The sequence below is a fragment of the Eschrichtius robustus genome, chromosome 12 (assembly GCF_028021215.1).
Source record: "Eschrichtius robustus isolate mEscRob2 chromosome 12, mEscRob2.pri, whole genome shotgun sequence".
Taxonomy (NCBI): Eukaryota; Metazoa; Chordata; class Mammalia; order Artiodactyla; family Eschrichtiidae; genus Eschrichtius; species Eschrichtius robustus.
The window spans coordinates 46,033,122-46,052,975 of NC_090835.1; the positions used below are offsets into that span (position 1 = coordinate 46,033,122).

Below are 19,854 nucleotides of genomic sequence, written 5' to 3' on the forward strand. Positions count from 1 at the left end.
GGTGCTTATAAGGGTGTTAGAAAGCAGGCACCTTCACATTGCCGATGGGAGAGCGATCTGTCAATATCTATCAAAATAATAAATGCACATCCCCATTGACCCAGAAATTCTACTTCTAAAAATTTATCCAGTGGATATATTCTTACATTTGCAAAATGACGTATGCACAGAAGTATTCATTACAGCCTTGTTTGTAATTTTTAAAAATTGGTAACAGCTCAAATGTCCATCAACACGAGACTGATTAAAGGAGAAATGAATTTGCTCTTCGTGCATTGATATGAAAATATCTCCAAGACTAATGATTAAGGGGAAAAAGCAAGGTGCATAACACTGAGTGTAGTAGACTACCATCTGTGGAGAGAAAAAAAGAGGGGCAAGAATATATTGTCGCTCATATATAAAAGAGTAGATCCACCATCTCCTGAAAGATGGACGAGAAACTAATAACTACTGACTCGGTGGAGGGGAAGTGGGTGGATGGGTGCAGGACTGGGTATAAGAGATGCAGTTTGAACAGTTCTAATTTGGAAGCACATAACTGTACTACCTATTCTATCTGTACACCATGTAATTTAAATGAATATATGTTTAAATTATATTTTATATATGTGTGTACTTTATTTATACACTTATAATTTGAATGGACAAAATGGAGTGTGGCCCATCTACAGCCTGCAAGTCCTCCCACAGGTAACTATGCACCACCCTCCTCCCTAGGACTCTGCCTATAGCTCTTTCTGTTTTCTCACCTCTTCTACTCATCCAGGACTTTACCTCCCTCTCTTCCTTGTCCTCAGGGGAAAATTGTAAGTCTTAGCATGTTATCTGGTGGAGCATCTGAACTCTCTATCCATTACTCACCTCCCTCTAGACAGAACTAACCTAATCTAAACTTTCACCATCAGCGAAGTCATTGAGGAGTTTGCCTAAACAAATGTCGCCCACTCCTGACTTTTACCTTTAGCAGTGCAAAGAATCTGCAGATTATTTGAGTTCAGATTTTTCTCTTACAAATTACTAGGTCAACCTCCCTAACAGTCTCTGATAGGGGAGAGGAGAGGCACACTCTCCTCGTCCAGAGTAAACGCCAGTTTCTTTTCCTCTTTCCTGATACATAGTTAACACTGAAATGAACATTTTTATACCTCCATCTTGGCAAGTATCTCTGATTTTTTGCCTGAGGATAAGTTCATATGTGATGGGGTGGTGCCAAAGGTTTAACACTTCCTTTGTGATTTTTAAAAAATTATTTTTAACCTTAGAAAGGCATTTCCCACATGGAGATTAGTTATTCACCTGTTTTTCTACTTGTTTCAGTTTTTGGTGTCAGATTACTTAGTCCATCTGTAATTTGTTTTGATGAACATTAGTAAATTAGGTTATAACTTTATTACCCCTCAGAATAATTAACCAATTATCCTAGCACTAAAATTCTTCCTTTCCTTGGGAATTTGTGGTGCCTCCTTCATTACAGACCAATTTTTTAATAAGCACATTGAGGTTTGTCGCTAGCTTATTAAAGTTGCTCCATTGAGTTCTCCATTTTTGAACCAGTTGGAGATGGTTCTTAATCACCTGGGTATTAAATTTTAATAATACAGAAGAAAGAAAAATTATCGCAGAGAATGAAGGGGCAAGGATGACAAAAGATAAAGAGAAGGAAAATGGTTAAGACAAGGCAGTGCGGTGTGTGTGACCGGGAGTCATTTCGAGTCAAGGCCCTGAGCTCTCTCACAGCCTGGCTGTAGCTAAAGAACCTCAAATTATGAGAGAAAAGTCTGGCATCGTGACTGCCTGGAGTCGGCAGCAGTCTAGGTGCAAGATCAGAGGAATCATATGTATCAACTGTCCATTCATTCAACAGATATATATTGAGGGCCCACTATGTGTCAGGTACTACATTAGCTCCTGAGGCTAAAGCAGTGAACAAAAAAATAGGATTCTGCCTCCTTGAGCTTACTGGAAGGAGAGAGAGAAAAATATTGTCCCTGGAGTAGGATATGTAGTCACTGGGGGTTATGCATCGTGTTTCCTTTTCTTATTGAGATAAGCATTGCAGGTGATTGTCAGTTTTTGACAGCTCAGAACATTAATCTCCTTCTTATATTTGGGTTGTTGATCACTATCTTAGGTTGAGTTGCCTAGAAGTGGAACCTGAGAAGGGGATTCTTGTGCATGTGATTTACTGGGAAAGTGCTTGTAGGGGGAGGGCAGTGAGGGAAACAAGACAGGGCATGAGAAGAGCTAAGCAATGGAGACTACAATAGGCCTGAACCCACGGGGAGCCTGGAACCAAAATTTGCACCCCAGAGCTGGTCCCACCTTGAGGCAAGGGTGTCACTTTAGAATGCCTGTAGCACTCAAACTGTGACTGCAGGCTACTAGGGATGGGCAACCTAATTTCCAGGGTTGAGGTTGTTACGGTTAAGCTAAGAGTAAATTTCAGAAGAAGGAAGTGAATGGAGGATGTGCACACTAGCCAGGCAAAGAAAACCTGGGTGTGAAATCAAGAACATGTACTACATTCACCATATGAGCATTCCACTGGCTTTAACCCTAATCCTAATTATAACGCTGGATTTAGCCCTACCTCCGCCCTATGGCTCTCTTTGTCCTAAGGTTAACAAATGCCCGAAGCCAAGCCCAAGCCATAACCCTAAAACTCACTCTGTTGCAACCCTAGACCTAACCTTAACCCTAAGTCTAATCTTTGCCCCAGTTGTAACACTGATGTTTATGAGTGAAATTATATGATGTCTGGGACTGGGATTTGCTTCAAAATAACTCAAGGGATGAGGGGATTGGGTGAGGATAGAGATAGATCGGCTCTGCACTGATAATTCTTGAAGCTGGTGGTGAATACATGGAGCTCACTATATGATTCTATTTTATAAAAATATTTATTTATTTATTTATTTATTTATTTAGCTGCACTGGGTCTTAGTCACGGCATGCGGGATCTTCGTTGCGGCATGTGGGATCTTTAGTTGCGGCATGTGGGATCTAGTTCCTTGACCAGGAATCGAGCCCGGGCCCCTTGCATTGGGAGCTCGGAGTCTTAGCCACTGGACCACCAGGGAAGTCCCTATGATTCTATTTTTATATTTGAAATTTTTTATAATATAACTTTTTTAAAAAATGGCTGATTTTATTGGTGGTGACTGTTAATCTTGGACTCTCTAAGGATGAAGTGAGGCCCCTAGGGATATATTATCAGGATCATCTCTTTAAAAAGAGGAAGAAGAACTAAGAAGAAATTAGAGAAGACTGGAACACTTAGAGAAAAGTGGTTTTTTTGAAAAGTGTTTTCTCTGATTTGTCCCAGGATTTTGCCTAAAACCCATGTCACAGTGGGCACCATAGGATTAATGAAACTTAATACAGTTTTCTTCCAGTAAAACAGTTTCTATTTGATTATCCAGGACCCTTAAGAATCTAGATTACTATAATGAGGGGAAAATAGTGTCTTGTTATCCATAAAACTAAAATCTCACAGATACATTATTCTGCTTTTCTACTCTCAGTTCTGTGCAATTCGTCTATTCTTATGACAGAAATAACCCCTTAATTACTGTCACTTTATGTCATATTTTGCTTTCTGGTCAAAATTAGTACCCCTTGATTGTTTTTTTAATTGTCATGTATATTCTTAGGTATTTTTTCTTCCATATGAACTTTAGGATATATTGTCATTTCCTTAAAATAAGATTTCTTTGGCATTTGATTGGAATTACATAAAATTCACGGATTAATTTGGGGATAAATGACATATCACAACATCGAGTCTTTCCATCTGGTTAACTGGGCTAACGTGTAATTACACTCCGCAGGTCTTAGTCAACTCTAATTAAACGTGACAGCCTTATATTAGCTGTGCTCAGGCAGACAGCTGGGGGGCCTCAAAGTGGCATTGGCTAGTGAGATCTGCAGAGGCAAGGGGCCTGCAATGGGTCATTTAGAGGCCCAGCACAAGAAGTCACGAGAATAATGGCATGGATTTTTGGAAAATGTGAAGTTTTCAGGATCCTCAGGTTTACTGGGGGGAAGGGCACAAATCCTTGCACTCAGGCCGGATGTGGACTCAGGTTGAATGTGAGCTGACTGAGAAAGGCAGGTGTACAGAATCTGAGGACACTGCTGCCATATTAATAGTCACCTGTGCTTTCTCTTTATTTTTTCTTTTCTTAACTTATTGTGCATTCTTTTGTTGTATATCTGCCCTTCCCATCACTTTCAACTTTTTAAAAATCGTGTTCTCTTGGGTGTGTCTTTCATAAACACCAGAAAGTTGGACTTTGTTTTTTCACCCTGTCTGAGAGTCTTCTCTTTCTAAAGGACGATTTACCTTTTAATGTTTCCTCTGACCATTGGTTACTCATTGGCCTTATTCTTGTTATATTTTGTTTTGACTTTATCACTGTTCCCCTCTATTGATTTGGATGCTCTACAGCTATACCTCAGTTTCTCTAGCAATAACCCCTAATATCTAAAAAAAACTTACCTTTCTCCATCAAAATCATACCTTACACAGGATGAAACCTTTAGACTGATCTCCTTTCTCCATCTTCTTCCTTCTCCCATAACAGTCCAGACTTTGCAGAAATTATATCTTAATTTCAAGTCATTCATTTTGTTGACATTTAAATAATACTGTTAATGGAAATGGCTGTTTAAAAACCAATGCATTAAACATTCTCAACACATTATTAAAAATTATTTAGACCTTAAATTATACCAATTTCAATGTTTACCCCTATTTTTGAAGTAAACTTTTTAGTTTAGGATAGTTTTAGATTCATAGAAAAATTGCAAAGATAGTAAAAGTGTTCCCATGTGACCAACACTCAGTTTCCACTGTTATTCACATCTCATATTAGTGTGGGGCATTTTTCACAAATACTGATAATGAAAAAATATTGATACCTTATTAACTAAAGTCCATATTTTATACAGATATCCTGAGTTTTTACTGAATGTTCTTGTTTTTTTGTTCTAGGATCTTATCCAGGACACCACATTACACTCAGCTGTTGTGTCTCCTTAGGCTCCTCTTGGCTGTGATAGTTTCTCAGATTTTCCTTGTTTTTGATGAATTTGACAGTTTTGAAGAGTACTGGTCAGATATTTTTAGAATGTCCCTCAACTGAGATTTTTCTAATATATTTCTCATGATTAGACTGGAGTTGTGGGTTTGGGAGAGGATGACCACTGAGGCAAAGTGCCATTCTCATCACATCATATCAAAATTACATACTATCAACCTGACTCATCACTGTTGAAAACCTTGATTGCCTAGCTGAGCTGGTGGTTGTCAGGTTTTTCCACCGTACAGTGATTTCTTCCAGAATTCTTCTGTGTGAGAGATTTCTCTCTGCTTCCCCATGTATTTATTTATTCAATCATTTATCTATATCAGTGTGGATTCATGGCTATTTATTTTGTACTTTGGGTTATAATCCAATACTACTTTATTTTGTGGTTCAAATTATTTCAGCTTTGGCCATTGGAAGCTCTTTCAGTGAACTCCTGTGCCCTTTGACATACCCTATCACTGTGGGTTGGGTTTGGTTTTGTGTTTTGAGCACTTCTTACTTGCTGGCACTCCCAGATGCTCCAGGCACATATTGTATTTTATCATCATGTTTTGCGTGTGAACGATTACGTTCTTTATTTGTGTTCGTTCTTGTTTGTTTTCCTAGAGTACATCCTCAAGTACGATTACGTCTTGTTTTAAAGAAATATAAATTTGTTAAAATTTTAAGGGTAAATATTAAAGAAATAGAAATAGTTTGCAAAACTTTCAAACCAATTGAGAAGGGGAGGAAAAGAATCAATAAAATGTGTTCTATCCAACAAGCTTTTGAAATAGAGGGGGAAAAGGGAAACAATGTCTTAATCAAGTCTCTTCGAATAGTGTGTCATTTTTCCCTGCTTGGCACTGGGATGTATGACCTTGAAGGCTGCTTCAAACAAGGTTTCTGAATGGAAGCTGACTCAAGTTTGACTTTTCAGGAAAAAGATTCACGCTTTCTTCAGAATGTCCAAGATGCTCTGACGTAGGCACTCCTGCACTTTGCCCTGGGCTTTGGGCTTTTGTTGGCAATAATGTCATCCCAGGGATTCCCTGGTGGCGCAGTGGTTGACAATCTGCCTGCCAATGCAAGAGACACAGGTTTGAGCCCTGGTCTGGGAAGATCCCACATGCCGCGGAGCAACTGGGCCCGTGAGCCACAACTGCCGAGCATGCGCGTCTGGAGCCTCTGCTCCGCAACAAGAGAGGCCGCGATAGTGAGAGGCCCGCGCACCGCGATGAAGAGCGGCCCCCGCTTGCCGCAACTGGAGAAAGCCCTCGCACGGAAACGAAGACCCAACACAGCCATAAAAAAAAAAAAAAAAGTCATCCCATGTGATGAGGTGGCTTTTGTGTCCTGTCCCATGGGGTGATTCAAGTAAAATGAAAGGAATGAGCACCTCGCTCCATTCCTGAAAGTCCTTCTTTGTCTACTCAGCTAACAGATAGGCCTGGCATCTTCCTTTAAGAGAATGCAGCTGCTGAGTCCTCCATTTAATTGGTCCATGCGGGGTGGGCCTGGGAGGAATAAGTTAAACTGTGTCTCGCCACCTTATTCCATCATTTAACTCAGCTGTGTCTTTGCCAAGTTAGTATACCCTACATGGAGTTTGTTTCTTATTGGTTTTTTATTCCTAGGGCCCAGTCAAAAAAACAGGAATCTATTCATATTGGGTCAATGGCTTTATTTTGCTAAATGCAATAAATTTAGTAACACCAGGAGGAAAATATTCTACTTGATGGTGCTGAACAGTGCAAGATTGTTACTTTAGTTTTCTTCTCAGAGACCTTGCAGTGTGGAAACAGCTGACCCTGCCTCTCCTCACCTCTCTTCTATTGTGACATAATCACAGAGTGGCTAAAGAATTTTCTTTGAGGCTCTTTTCTTTGCTTTGACGGCTTCCAATATAATCTGTTCTGAGGGCAAACACTGACTAATATGCGTAATACTCATGGCAGGACAGGTGTCTTAGTTTGGGTTCCTCCAGAAGAAGACCCAGAGCTATGCAAGCAATTTATTTGGTGACCCCAGGAAACATAGGCAGGAGAGAAGAGAAGTGAGACAGGGGAAGGAGGATAGCCAATGAAAGATGTTTAATCAAGCAAAAATAACTGGAACTTAATCACATGGAGGGATTCTGGCAGCCAGCATAAAACATACATTGCCCTAAGGGACAGAGGAACTTCTGGTGCAAGGTCATCGATTCCCCAGAACTTCCAGGCCACTGTACTGAGCAGAGCAGCCTTCAGTGGCCAGGGGAGGCAGACAGTGAAAGAGATGCAGGGGCTGGCACCTGGTACTGGCGGCACGAAACTGTAGGGCCACAAGGGATGTGGATGGAGCCCCAAGAGTGTCCCTCACAGCAGGTTTTGCTCCATTCTTATTAACAAGAAATTATTTCAGATGTCATAACAGGGTATGATGGTATGATGATGCTTGTACCTTGCCAGACCATATGTACTGGTATCTTTCATGAGTAACAGACAGCAACCCTAAGTCCTTACAGTCATGTGACCGAGCTGGGCCAGTCATATAACTTTGTGCTTCCTGGTGAAGCATAAAGTATAGTAAAACCATAAGCTTATAATTTTAACTGATGAAGCAAATTTTCTTGATACTTTTCAAAATAGCACAAAACAAATGGAATAAAAAAATATTTTGTGCATGCGTCCGTTTCTCAGACCCCCCTTTGGCAGAAAATGCTAGCTTTTATTTATTGAGAGCCAAAATCTATTTTCCCCTTCTTCTTTGTTGTTCAGCTAGACTATATTTCCCAGCCTCCCTTGCAGTTAAGTGTGACTATGTCACTAGGACCGCTGGCCAGTGAAATTTGAGCGGAAGTGGTATGTGTGCCCCTGCCAGGCCTGACTCATAAAACTTCCTCCATGCTCTTTACCCCAGCCCCTAACTGAGATGGCCAGGCCCAGGGTGACCTAAGACGGCAGAGCCAAAATTAGCCCAAGTCCTTTAATAAGTGTGTGAAACAATCTGGAATTACTCTAGGCTGTTACTTGAGCAAAAAATTGGCATTGTGTTCAGCCATTATATTTTAGTGTTACCTATTATATCACTTTAGTCCACGCTAATATTAATTAACCCCAACACCTACCCTGGGACCCCCATGGACCCTGGATGAAGAATCCTTGCTCAGGGGAAAATAAAACAAAACATATACCCACAACACTAGGAACAAGCATCTAGGATAATATTAGCCACACTTAAAATATACACCAGAAACTCAGAAAGGCATATAAATTTGAAAAGATTTAGATAGGAGCAACTAGAGAATTAAAATAGCAGAGGTAGTTTTCTATCAGGCTAAACTGAGATTAGGACTCTTTAGCTTAGAAAGAGGATTAGATGAGCTCAAAGTCCATGAAAGCCGGAGGTTTAGCCAGTGTCAACAGAGTCCTAGAACTTGGAGATAAGAAGTCCTTTTCTACCATAATCAGAAAGTAATGTGGGGGCTTCCCTGGTGGCGTAGTGGTTGAGAATCTGCCTGCCAATGCAGGGGACACGGGTTCGAGCCCTGGTCTGGGAAGATCCCACATGCCGCGGAGCAACTAGGCCCGTGAGCCACAACTACTGAGCCTGCACGTCTGGAGCCCGTGCTCCGCAACAAGAGAGGCCACGACAGTGAGAGGCCCGCGCACCGCGATGAAGAGTGGCCCCCATTTGCGGCAACTAGAGAAAGCCCTCGCACAGAAACGAAGACCCAACATAGCCAAAAATAAAATAAATAAATTAAAAAACAAAAACAAAAACAAAAGAAAGTAATGTGGGACTTTCATTACCCCAAGGATAATAATGTAGATCTTGAAAACAAATAGGATCTAGCAGGTTTTTGATAGATGGTCACTTCACAATGGGCTGTGAAAAGGCAGCTAAGAATGTTCGGGACATATCCTCAAGATCTTTTAAGTTTGATATGAAAAACAAAAATTACTACATTCTCCACCCCTTAAACAATAAAATGTTGATCTTTGGTTAGATTCTGAAGGCTTGATCGTTCAACAAATATTTATTGAGCAATTACTATGTTCTAGATATTGTGCTGAGGATACATCTGGGAATAAGTCTACCTCGTGAATCAAGAAAGAGGAGATGGAAAATAAACAATAATAAATTTTATAATATTTTTAAATGTGCTAAATAAGAAAAAAATAGAGCAGGGCAAGGGAAGTGGGATGCCAGGGGAATAGAAGTGGTATTATTAAATGAGATGGTTCAAGGAGGGGAAGGGTATTCCAGGCAAAGGGAACAGAGCAAAAATGCTGAGGTGAGAGTGTCCCTGGCACATTCAAGGAACAGCAAGGAGACCACTGGAATGAGTGAGTGAGTTGGAGAAAAGAGGAAAATGAGGTCGGGGGCAGACCATGTAGGTCTTATGGGCCATTGGGAAGACTCTTGCTTATACTGAGAGCACTGGGGAGACTTTAGAGTCTTAAAAGAGGAAGGCTGGGACTTCCCTGGTGGCACAGTGGTTAAGAATCCTCCTGCCAATGCAGGGGACATGGGTTCGAGCCCTGGTCCGGTAAGATCCCACATGCTGCAGAGCACCTAAGCCCGTGCGCCAGAACTACTGAGCCTGCGCTCTAGAGCCCGCAAGCCACAACCACTCAGCCCGCGTGCCACAACTACTGAAGCCTGCGCTCCTAGAGCCTGTGCTCCACAAGAGAAGCCACCAGAATGAGAAGCCCGTGCACCGCAATGAAGAGTAGACCACCCCGCTCTCCACAACTAGAGAAAACCCGTGGGCAGCAACGAAGACACAACGCAGCCAAAAATAAATAAATAAATAAATAAATAAAATAAAAATAAAAAATAAAAGAGGAAGGCCATGATATGACTCACATTTTCCAGAACATTGGTTCCTGTGTTGACAATGGACTGTGGTGGAGATGGGGGCCGGGGAGCAAGCAGGGATTTAGGAGGCTCTTACAGGAATCTGGGGGAGGTGATGGTGGTTTGGCATAAGATGGAAACATTGACAGTGGTGAGAAGTAGATTCTGGCTTATATTTTGAAGGTAGAACCTACAGACTTGAGGACAGATTGGATGTGGGGTGGAAAAAAGAGAGAAGTTAAAAATGATTACAAGGTTTCTGGCCTGAGCAACTGAAACCCAGGAGCCTGGAAGAGTAGAAATTGGGGAAAGACCAGCAGTTCAGGTTAGGGCATAGAAGGCTGAAATGCCTTTTAGACATCCAAATGGCAGCGTCAAGTAGGAAGTTTGTTTATAAACTTCTGGAGTTTATAAACTTCTGGAGTCTGGCGTTCAGGAGGGAAAGTCAGGGCTAGAAGTATAAATTTGGAAGTTATCCATGCATAGATGGTGTTTAAAGTCTCAAGATAAACACCAGATGCAATAAAGAAGCTATTGGTATTAATCCATTTTTTTCTCCTTCTAAGGAATCTGTGAGCAATGCATCAACATTAATGTCTTAATTATAGGATTCCTTTCCCACCCCAATCCTTACCTCTCCATTCTTCCCATCTTCTGAGACTGAGGTTGATTCTCCTTTATATGCAGGGAACAAAAGCAATGTGTTTAATTAGTCATAAGAGGCTAGAAACCTGGAGTGGATTCTGACCTTGTCAATAGTATGTGACTTTAGGTAAGTTAATTAACTTCTCTGAGGTTCAGTTTCCTTATCTATAAACTGCAGTTGATAACAGCTACCCCATAGAGTTACTGTGAGAATTCAGTGTGCTGTTATTATTAAAGCATTTAGTACTGTGCTTGGTACATATATGTGCTCAATAAATGTTAGATTAAAACCCCAAGATAAGACATTCAATGATAACGTGAATGTGGATATAATGTAGTTGGACCTTTGCTCTCTTTCTGGAATGGTGGCAGGTTCAAGTTCTTTTCTTGGAAGATGTACGTGTGGGAGGTGGTTATAAGTGAGTACCCCACAATCATTTAGGGAGCTCCCTGTCAGTTTAAGCTGATACTTTATTTGTAACAATTGGTCTATTTCCTACATACTTATGAAATGAATAGAAAATATTTTTTTCCTTTTTTTTCACATAGTAACTGTAAGATTGAGAAATATTGATTTTAATGAAACTTCAGTTATGCAACCCTACACTCTACCAGCTGAACTTGGGGGGCCCACTTATGTTACAGTGGGGTGTTAGCACATCACTGAAGTATCACTGGTGGGCAGTAGAGGTGGTGGAGGTGGATACCATGGAAGCCATGCCTCCCTGGCTGGCCCTGAGATGGTCTGGTCCTCTTTACACCCTCCACAGCCATGGGCTATTCTTGGTTGCCCACTTGAGTCCATCCTCCACACAGCAGCTGGAGGGGACTGTTAAAAATCTGCATTTGGGGGCTTCCCTGGTGGCTCAGCGGTTAAGAATCCGCCTGCCAATGCTGGGGACACGTGTTCGAGCCCTGGTCTGGGAAGATCCCACATGCCACGGATCAACTAAGCCCTTGCTCCACAACTACTGAGCCTGTGCTCTAGAGCCCGCGAGCCACAACTAGTGAGCCCGCGTGCCACAACTACTGAAGCCCGTGTGCCTAGAGCCCGTGCTCCACAATAAGAGAAGGCATCGCAATGAGAAGCCCACGCACCACAACGAAGAGTAGCCCCCGCTCGCCGCAACTAGAGAAAGCCCACATGCAGCAACGAAGACACAATGCAGCCCAAAATAAATAAATTTATTTTTAAAAAATGAACAATCTATTGACACACCAGTACATGGTGTTGTAAAACTGTTCATTAAAAAAAAAAAAAAAGAAAAATCTGCATTTGACCAAATCACTCCCTTACCTAAAACTCTTCTCTCCTTACCAAACCATCACAGGCCCGGTCTGGCTCTTCCCCAGAGCTCCAGCTATTGAGAGTCTTTGTTGCCGCTGGGTCTCTGTCTCATGCTGCCCCCTCCCCTTTGCATGGTTGGCTCCTATTCCTCTGGGTCTCAACTTAAGCATCACCTCCTTAGACAGGTCCTCCCAGACCAACTAATCTATCATAAATCTGCCTATTACCTACTTCTAGTGCCTGCATCCTTTTCTTCATAGCACTTGTCACAAGCTAACTCAATATGTGTGCATGTATCATGTTACCTGACTCCTCTCCTAGACTGAAAGGTCCAATAAGGCCAGGACGGTACCTGTTTTCACTATACTGTCACCCTAGCCTATCCACCACCTGGCACAAATAGACACATACATACACAAATTGTTAAAAAATGACTTATGTTCCTATTTTTTTTTTACAATTTCTTCTATTATCAACCTGAGTTAGTATTTCAACCAGTCCGTATGTATTGATTGGGCATCCATTATGAATCAGGCACTGGTCTTGGTGCTGGGAAAACAACAATGAATAAAGCAGACAAAAATCCCTGCCCTCGGGCTGCTTTCTTGCTGGTGAGTCAGCCATCATTTTATGCATATATGTCCTATGTCATACTTGCTTGGTTTACTTTTTTGCTCAGCATCCACTTGACCAATGAGAGACAGGAGCTGGTGGATAGATGTATCCTCCTTTTGTCTTGCGTTCTATGCATTTCCTCAGAGGGCCCCCCAGTGGGACTGAGCTCAGTTGATCACAGAGGTGACCACCTAGATTAAGCACCCTTGGATGGGCTTTCTCTCCCTCTCTGTTTTGTGTGGTCCTGGTTCCTTTTCCCACCCCTGTTCCATGGGATCACTTCCCAAAAGTAATCACTGCCCTCAAGCCCTTCTCCAACACTGCTTTTGAGGAGAACCCGAGCCTACAGAGCTAGCATTTTAATTCTTCTGTCAGATCATTTTCTACATTTCCATCTTGGGTCCTTTGCTGTATTTTGTGTTCCTAAAGGTCAGGGATCAGATATGGGTTTTTTTGCTGTTTGTTTTGTTTGTTTGTATTTTCCCCCAGTTACTAATTCAGAGCCTGGCAAATATCAACAAACGTGTTGATTTTGATTTGATTTGACAAAAGGAAAGAATAGCGTGGCTTTCTGTGGCTTAAGGGAGGCCAGAGTGACTTCTTTTTTTAAATTTTATTTATTTATTTATTTATTGGCTGCATTGGGTCTTCGTTGCTGCGCACGGGCTTTCGCTAGTTGCGGTAAACGGGGGCTACTCTTCGTTTTGGTGCCCCGGCTTCTCATTGCAAGCTTCTCTTGCTGCAGAGCACGGGCTCTAGGCATGCGGGCTTCAGTAGTTGTGGCTCGTGGGCTCAGTAGTTGTGGCTCGCAGGCTCTAGAACACAGGCTTAGTAGTTGTGGCACACGGGCTTAGTTGCTCCGAGGCATGTGGGATCCTCCTGGACCAGGGTTCGAACCCGTGTCCCCTGCATTGGCAGGCGGATTCTTAACCACTGCGCCACCAGGGAAGCCCAGAGTCACTTCTGGTGCAGAGACCTCTGCTAACACTGGATGAGGCTGGGACCTGCCAGGGCAATGACTGTTTTTTCTTCTGTGTGCCCATCCTGCCTCCCTCCCAGGGCCCTGCACCCTTGACTTGCAGCAGCAGCAGATTATCAGCAGCTCCAAGTAGCTCAGGGCCCATAGCTGGGGGGGTGGTGGTGCTCACTCACTCCAGGCGTTCCACTTGCCACCTGTTTCCTCCAAGCTGGGAGTACAAGAGGGAGATTGGCCCCTCCTCCTCCTGAGCGGGATCCACATGTCTGCCATCTGGTGCTGGAAACCAAATGTCAGGACCCTGCTCTCCCACAAGGCCACTGTCACACTCCAAACGGCTGAATGAATCACTTCAAAATTCTGTACCAACCTTGACTAAATCTCATGGATATAGAGAGTGACAGGCAGCTGGTAAAGGTGCAAAGACAATTGGACATATTCAGCAGACAAGAGTTGTAGTTATGGGTCTACCACTAATTTGATGCTCCTCTGGTCACGTACCACTTTTCTGCCCACAGTTTCCTGAAAATGAGAAGGTTGGACTAGATGATCTCAAAGATCCCCCAGCTCTAGGATTCTTAAATTACAGAACTGGTAGGAACCTGATCTGTCAGTTATGCTTCACATAGTCTTTTTTTTTTTTTCCTTAAAACCCTTGCTGTTGGTAACAGCTCCATGTCTGCTCTAAACCCACTAGGAGTCAGCTCCAGCACATTTGTTCTTTGAACTCCCAGGCAGCCATGCTCATTTATGTACACCTGGAATATGCTTGATCTTTCTTTGTAATTGAATTTGTTTTTTTCTTTTTTTTGGCCTCACCATGTGGCTTGCAGGGATCTCAGTTCCCCGACCAGGTATCGAACCCTGGCCAAAGCAGTGAAAGCCCAGAATCCTAGCCACCAGGGAACTCCCTGTAATTGAAATTTTCAATGGGATAATTGTAGATTCACATTCAGTCATAAGAAATAATACACTTTGCCCAATTTCCCCAATGATAACATTTTGCAAAACCTTAATATGGTATCACAACTAGATACTGACATTCATACAGTCCGCCTTACTCCATTTCCCCAGTTTTACTTGTACTTATGTGTGTCTGTGTAAGTTCTATATAAATTTTATCACCTGTTCTAAAGTCACAAGCTCTAAAACCACAAGGATCCCTTGTGTTGTCTTTTTATGACCACTTCTTACCTTCTTCCCACCTCATCTCTTCTGCCACTTGATGGTTTTTCAAAATCTTTTTTAAAAATATTTATTTACTTATTTATTTGGTTGCACCGGGTCCTAGTTGCGGCAGGCAGGCTCCTTAGTTGCGGCTCCAGGGCTCATTAGTTGTGGCATGTGAACTCTTAGTTGCAGCATGCATGTGGGATCTATCTCCTCACCAGGGATCGAACCCAGGGCCCCTGCATGGGGAGCACGGAGTCCTATCCACTGCGCCACCAGGGAAGTCCCTCAAAATCTTTTTATTTGGAAATAATTTCAAACTTACAGAAACGTTCCAATACGCCCTGTACCCAAATTCACTGATTGTTAGTATTCTGCCCATTTACTTTATCATTTTTCTATCAACATTTTTTTCCTTAATCATTTGAGGGTAAGTTGCATACAGAATGCCCCCTTACCCCTACACAATACTGCAGTGTGTATTTCCAAGGATAGGGATATTCTTACACATGAACATAGTACAAATTATCAACATCAGCGAATTTAACATTGATCCAATACTTTACTATCAGGATTCCAATTTTGTCCACTGGAATGTCCTTTACAGCGTCCCCTCCCCCCAAAAGAATCCAGTCTAGGACCAGGTATCACATTTAGTTGTCACGACTTTATAGCACTCTTTAATCTGGAACATTTCCCAAGCCTTCTTTTGTGACATTGACATGTTTGAAGAATACAACTCCTGCCCCCTTTTAAGAGATATTCCTCATTTTGGTTTGTCTGGGGTTTCATTATCATTAGATTCAGGTTATGCATTCTTCCTGGAAATACTGCATAGGTGATGTGTTCTGAGGACATGATATCCATCTGCTTTCATTAAGGATGTCAGTTTTGATCCTGGTCAAGGTGCTGTCTCCCTGTGCCTTTGTATATTGAATATTTCGCTCTTGCTACTAATAAGCCTAAACCACCTATGGGAAAACACATTAAACCAGGCAAATATCTGCTCCCCAGTAAAGTCTCCCCTAGGGTGAGTATCCATTGATGATTCTTGCCTGACCCAGTCTCTTCTATACACTGACTCTTTCAGTACTGGAAACCAGGTTTTCTATGGTTTAGTTTCCTTGGGTCTTCGGTTCTGGTCTGAGTCTTCTCCATGTCCTCCCAATGTCCTCTATGACCTTTGGCCAGGGACTAGGCCAACGCTGTAGACTCAGCAGCCTCAAGTGGAAATGAGGTCATGCGTGTTGTTCCCCGTTAAACCTTCCACCGGTCATTTGCATAATAGAGTAGCCTGTGAGGACTTACTTCCTGGATCGTTTCCTGATCCGCCACACACCTGTCCTCCTCCCTTACCCTTTGGTGGCATTTTGTTCATCCATATTCCCCCCACCTCCCGGCTCTGTCTCACCCTTATTTAAGACTAAGGATTGCTTTCCTAAGGGACGGCCCGGCCTGCAGGAACGAAACGTCTGGACTTCTACGGCGTTCGCGGCAGTCTCCGCGTGAGTTCCATCCTCCCCTTAGACTGGCTGGACGGACACGGAGAAGTGCTAGAAGTAAATAAGCGCTCGCGGCGGGGGTGGTGGTAGTGGTGGTGGTGGTGTGTGATACCTTTTCCCGACCCAGGTATTTCGCCGGGGACTTCTCCAGGCCCCGCGCGGGTAAAGGCGCAGGAGCGGGTCACCTGCCGGCGAGGTAGGAGGGGCGCGGCTCTGGGCCGCTGGGCCGCGCTCCGCCCGGCGGGCGTCCTGGAGGTGGCGGCGCGGGCCGGCAGGCGGGGCCGGGGGAAGGGGAGGGCTCGGCGAGCGTCGGGCGGTGACGGCAGCGCGGAGGGGAGGTGCGAAGCGCCCGCCCGCCGAGAGCCATGGCGAGAGGCCGCGCCGCGGCGCCCGCGTCAGTGCCCTGGTTCACAGCAGCGCCCCCGCCCGCCGCCCCGGGGCCCACCCGGCCGCCGCCCCCGCTCACCCAGAGCCCCTGACGGCCGCGCGCTACGAGCGAGACGCCGCCGGAGAGCGGCCGCGCGCGGGAGGGCGGCGCGGGAGGGAGCGCTGGGGTGCCCGAGCGCCCCGACGAACCCCGCGTCCGGAACCTCGGACTCCGAGCCCGGGAGCGCAGAGTCGGCGGGCGGGCAGCAGAAGGAGGAGGAGGCGCCCCAGGCGAGCCAGTCGCGTGCGCCCCGGTGCCGCCCGGCCGGCTACTGCGGAGGGAACCGGAGCCGCCGGGCGGCCGGGACTCGGCCGAGGACAACGAAGAGGAGGCGGCCAGGAGAGCCGAGCGCCCGGGCGGCCCCGCGCCGGAGGCCGCCGGGATCGCGCCTGCTACGGGGCCGCGCTTCGTGCGCCTCTCGAGGGTAAGCCCGTGGACCGCTGACCCGTGCCTCGGGCGCATCGGGCCCGGGGGTGGGTGGGGAAGGACACGGGTGTCCCGGGCGTGTGGATGCGTGGTGTGGTAGCGGCGAGAGGCCGGGACCCTGCGGGGGCGGCCCCCCTCCGGCATCGGCCGCACCTGCGGGAGGCCCTGGGGGGCACAGGAAGGTGCCAATAGTGCATCGTATCGGTCACGCCGCGTGGCCTGGACTCCGGCCTCCGGCACTCCGAAGTGACAGTGAGGCGACCTTCAAAGAGTCCCGAGCTGAGCCAGGCTAGAGCGAGAGCGGAACCCCGATTGCCACTCACCCGCAAAACGAATGTAAACTACGTCTTCTGAGAGTGTTTCGGTCGAGACAAATGGCTTTTAGGACCCCTCCTTTCCATCCGGAGAGTTAACAAGTTCACTTTGTCACTTTTTTGACCTGAGTTTTTCAGTTCTTTTCGAATCTTCAAGGTCAGCCTCCTGCAGGTAACAAGAAACTTAATGAAGTGTATTGCTGCTTCTTTTGTGAAGTTGTGTTTAGGGAAGTACAGGTCAAAAGCCCGGCCCCGCTGCTTTTGGGGCTGGCGCTGGATGGCCCCTACCCGTTCAGTCTACGTGCCTTAGAACCCTTCGCTGCACTTGTTCAGAAACTGAAATCAGCGTCCACTTTGAGCACCTCCTAAGTATGTCTAGGCCTCTGATTAAAAAATATTTTTTCCGATAAGCTTCCCTAGAACTTTGTTTGCTTCAAACAAATGTGTGGATGTTGTCAGTGTCAGCGAGTGTGTAGGCCGCTGGGTACCCTTTCCGTGGAGCATCTTTTGGTTATGGGGTGGGGGGAGACAAACCCCAGGGAAACTAGGAACAGGGTCCTTTCCGGTTTCCAACTACAAGAGCAGCAGAGAGGGTGGTGGCCGACTGAGCAGTGTGGGCTCTGGGCAGGCTGCATTGGGAAGCGTGTCCCAAGTTCCAGTGGAGGATGACAGGTTGGCTGGCAGGTTCAGAGTTGGACCTGGAGTGACAGATGGCACCTTCCTCTTTCTCTTGGTTTGGAAAGATCACGCTCGTCTGCCCTTCGATCTCTGGCCCCAGCTTTATCACAGAGGTGCCCAGAGAGTCGTGGGCTGAGCCACCTGGAGCGCTGAGCCGGGCTCGGGGATGATGCTGAGCTGGGTAGAGAGCCCATGTCTGTGTGCAGCAGGTTTGGCAAGAGTTGGGTTGCAGCTTGGCCTGAGCACAAGCCGTTTCCTGTTTGATGCCCCAGGGACCTGTGGGATTTGGTTTCCCATCCCCAGCTCTCCGTGAAGGGTGTCTCCACTCTGGCTGTGTTGTTCACACTCCTCTCTGGTGTGTTCAAAAAGGACATTGGCCTTGGAGTGGGGAACCTGAATTCAGATTCCAGCTCTTCTCTCTCTTTGCTGGCTGGGTGACCTTGGGCCCTTATTTAACCTCTTTGACTTGGCTTTCCCCTCTCTGGGATTGTCCCTCTAAAACAAACAAACAAACAAACAAGCAGAACGCAAACAAACCTCACTGGACTGTTGTAAGGATTAAAGAGTGTTTTGAATGAAAGTGTCTGTAAAGGTTTGAATGACCTGGGAGGATTTTCAGGTCTTATTCCAACATGACTAGATTTGTGACTTGGTAACATTTTTGAGCCCTAACGGGGATAAGATAGCAGATATAATAGCGGTTATTTTCCTTCTTATAGATTTATTGTGAGGGTTGAATCAGATCCTGTAAAAGGACTTTGAAAATAAAATAGCATTATTCACATTCCGAGGAGTTCCTAAAGTTTCAGTTTCCAAACTAGCAGCATTTTACTGTTTGCCATCTGATGTGGACTTTCTTCTGAGCCCCTACCCCTGACCTTGCACATAGTAGGTCTCTGTAATTGTTAGATGAGTCTGGAATTAACCCTCTGGGCTTCCCATCTTGACTGCCTGCTCCCAAGATGGGCAGCAGACCTTGGGCTTTCTCTGCCCCCTCAGCTGTTGGTGTTTTCGTACACTTGATTATTCTTTTGCACCATACAGCCTGGAAGACAGCCGAGGAAGGCAAGCAGGTTGGTGGCCGCTTTTCCTGAAGGGGCAGTTCTTTATTTCTCCTATAGGGCTCCAATGAGAAAGGCATTGGAGGGTGAAGAGTTCATTTAAACTCATTGAGGGTTGCAGATATTAAATCAAGCCTTTCACCTGTCTTGCAGTTTAATAAACTTGAGGATAATGTTACAGTGGCCAGCCTGTTCAAATATATGATTACATGACCCTTGGTTTTGAAAATGAACCCTGACCTGTTTAACTCATCTGTATTTGGTATGCACCATGATTTTTGTGGGAGGACAAAGGGATGGTTCTTTTAGGAGATTCAGATGTTAGGGAGAGAACTCTCTCCACCAAGCCCAAGGCTCATGTGTGTTCTTAGATTTTATCTTGGGTGAGTGTCAGTTGTATGGAGATACACTGTGAATGGGTCTTCTGCTTCCTCCCCCACTCTTTTTTCTTCTTTTTGAATAAATGTTCCCTATTTTGACTTGCCTTCTTATTAGGTGTATCCAAATGGAGGCCACCTGCACTGTTGAAAAATTCAAAGTTTTAGCAAAGAGACAGTAAATAATAGCATATGTGTCAATCTAGGTGCCTCTGAGCTACATATAATACCAAATGATGTGTAGCTGGTTAAAGAAAGGGTTTGATGTGTGTTTATGAAGGGCTGTGTGGCTTCATTATTCATTGAGAAGCCTGTTTAATTATGTGTTTGTTAATACTGCACCTGAGGTAGAAGAGGGTGGACCTGGGTGGGAGGTGAGCTCTTAAAATCCTTGTTTGTGCTTCTAGTCTGGCATTCTAGGAAAGACTGCTCTGAGACTCACCTGGGTGGTGGCG

At 44.9% G+C, this 19,854-nt stretch overlaps 1 protein-coding gene across 1 annotated transcript in view; it reads left to right on the plus strand.

The window, feature by feature from the left end:
* The first annotated feature begins 652 nt into the window (after nt 1–652).
* Nucleotides 653–19,854, plus strand: part of LOC137774031 (putative uncharacterized protein ASB16-AS1) — a 76,164-nt gene continuing 56,962 nt past the window's right edge. Inside the window, exons 1-3 of the mRNA XM_068559169.1 lie at nt 653–693; nt 16,037–16,119; nt 16,244–16,967. Of these exons, the coding sequence (XP_068415270.1) occupies nt 653–693; nt 16,037–16,119; nt 16,244–16,967 (848 nt within the window). The remainder of the gene's footprint in view (nt 694–16,036; nt 16,120–16,243; nt 16,968–19,854) is intronic.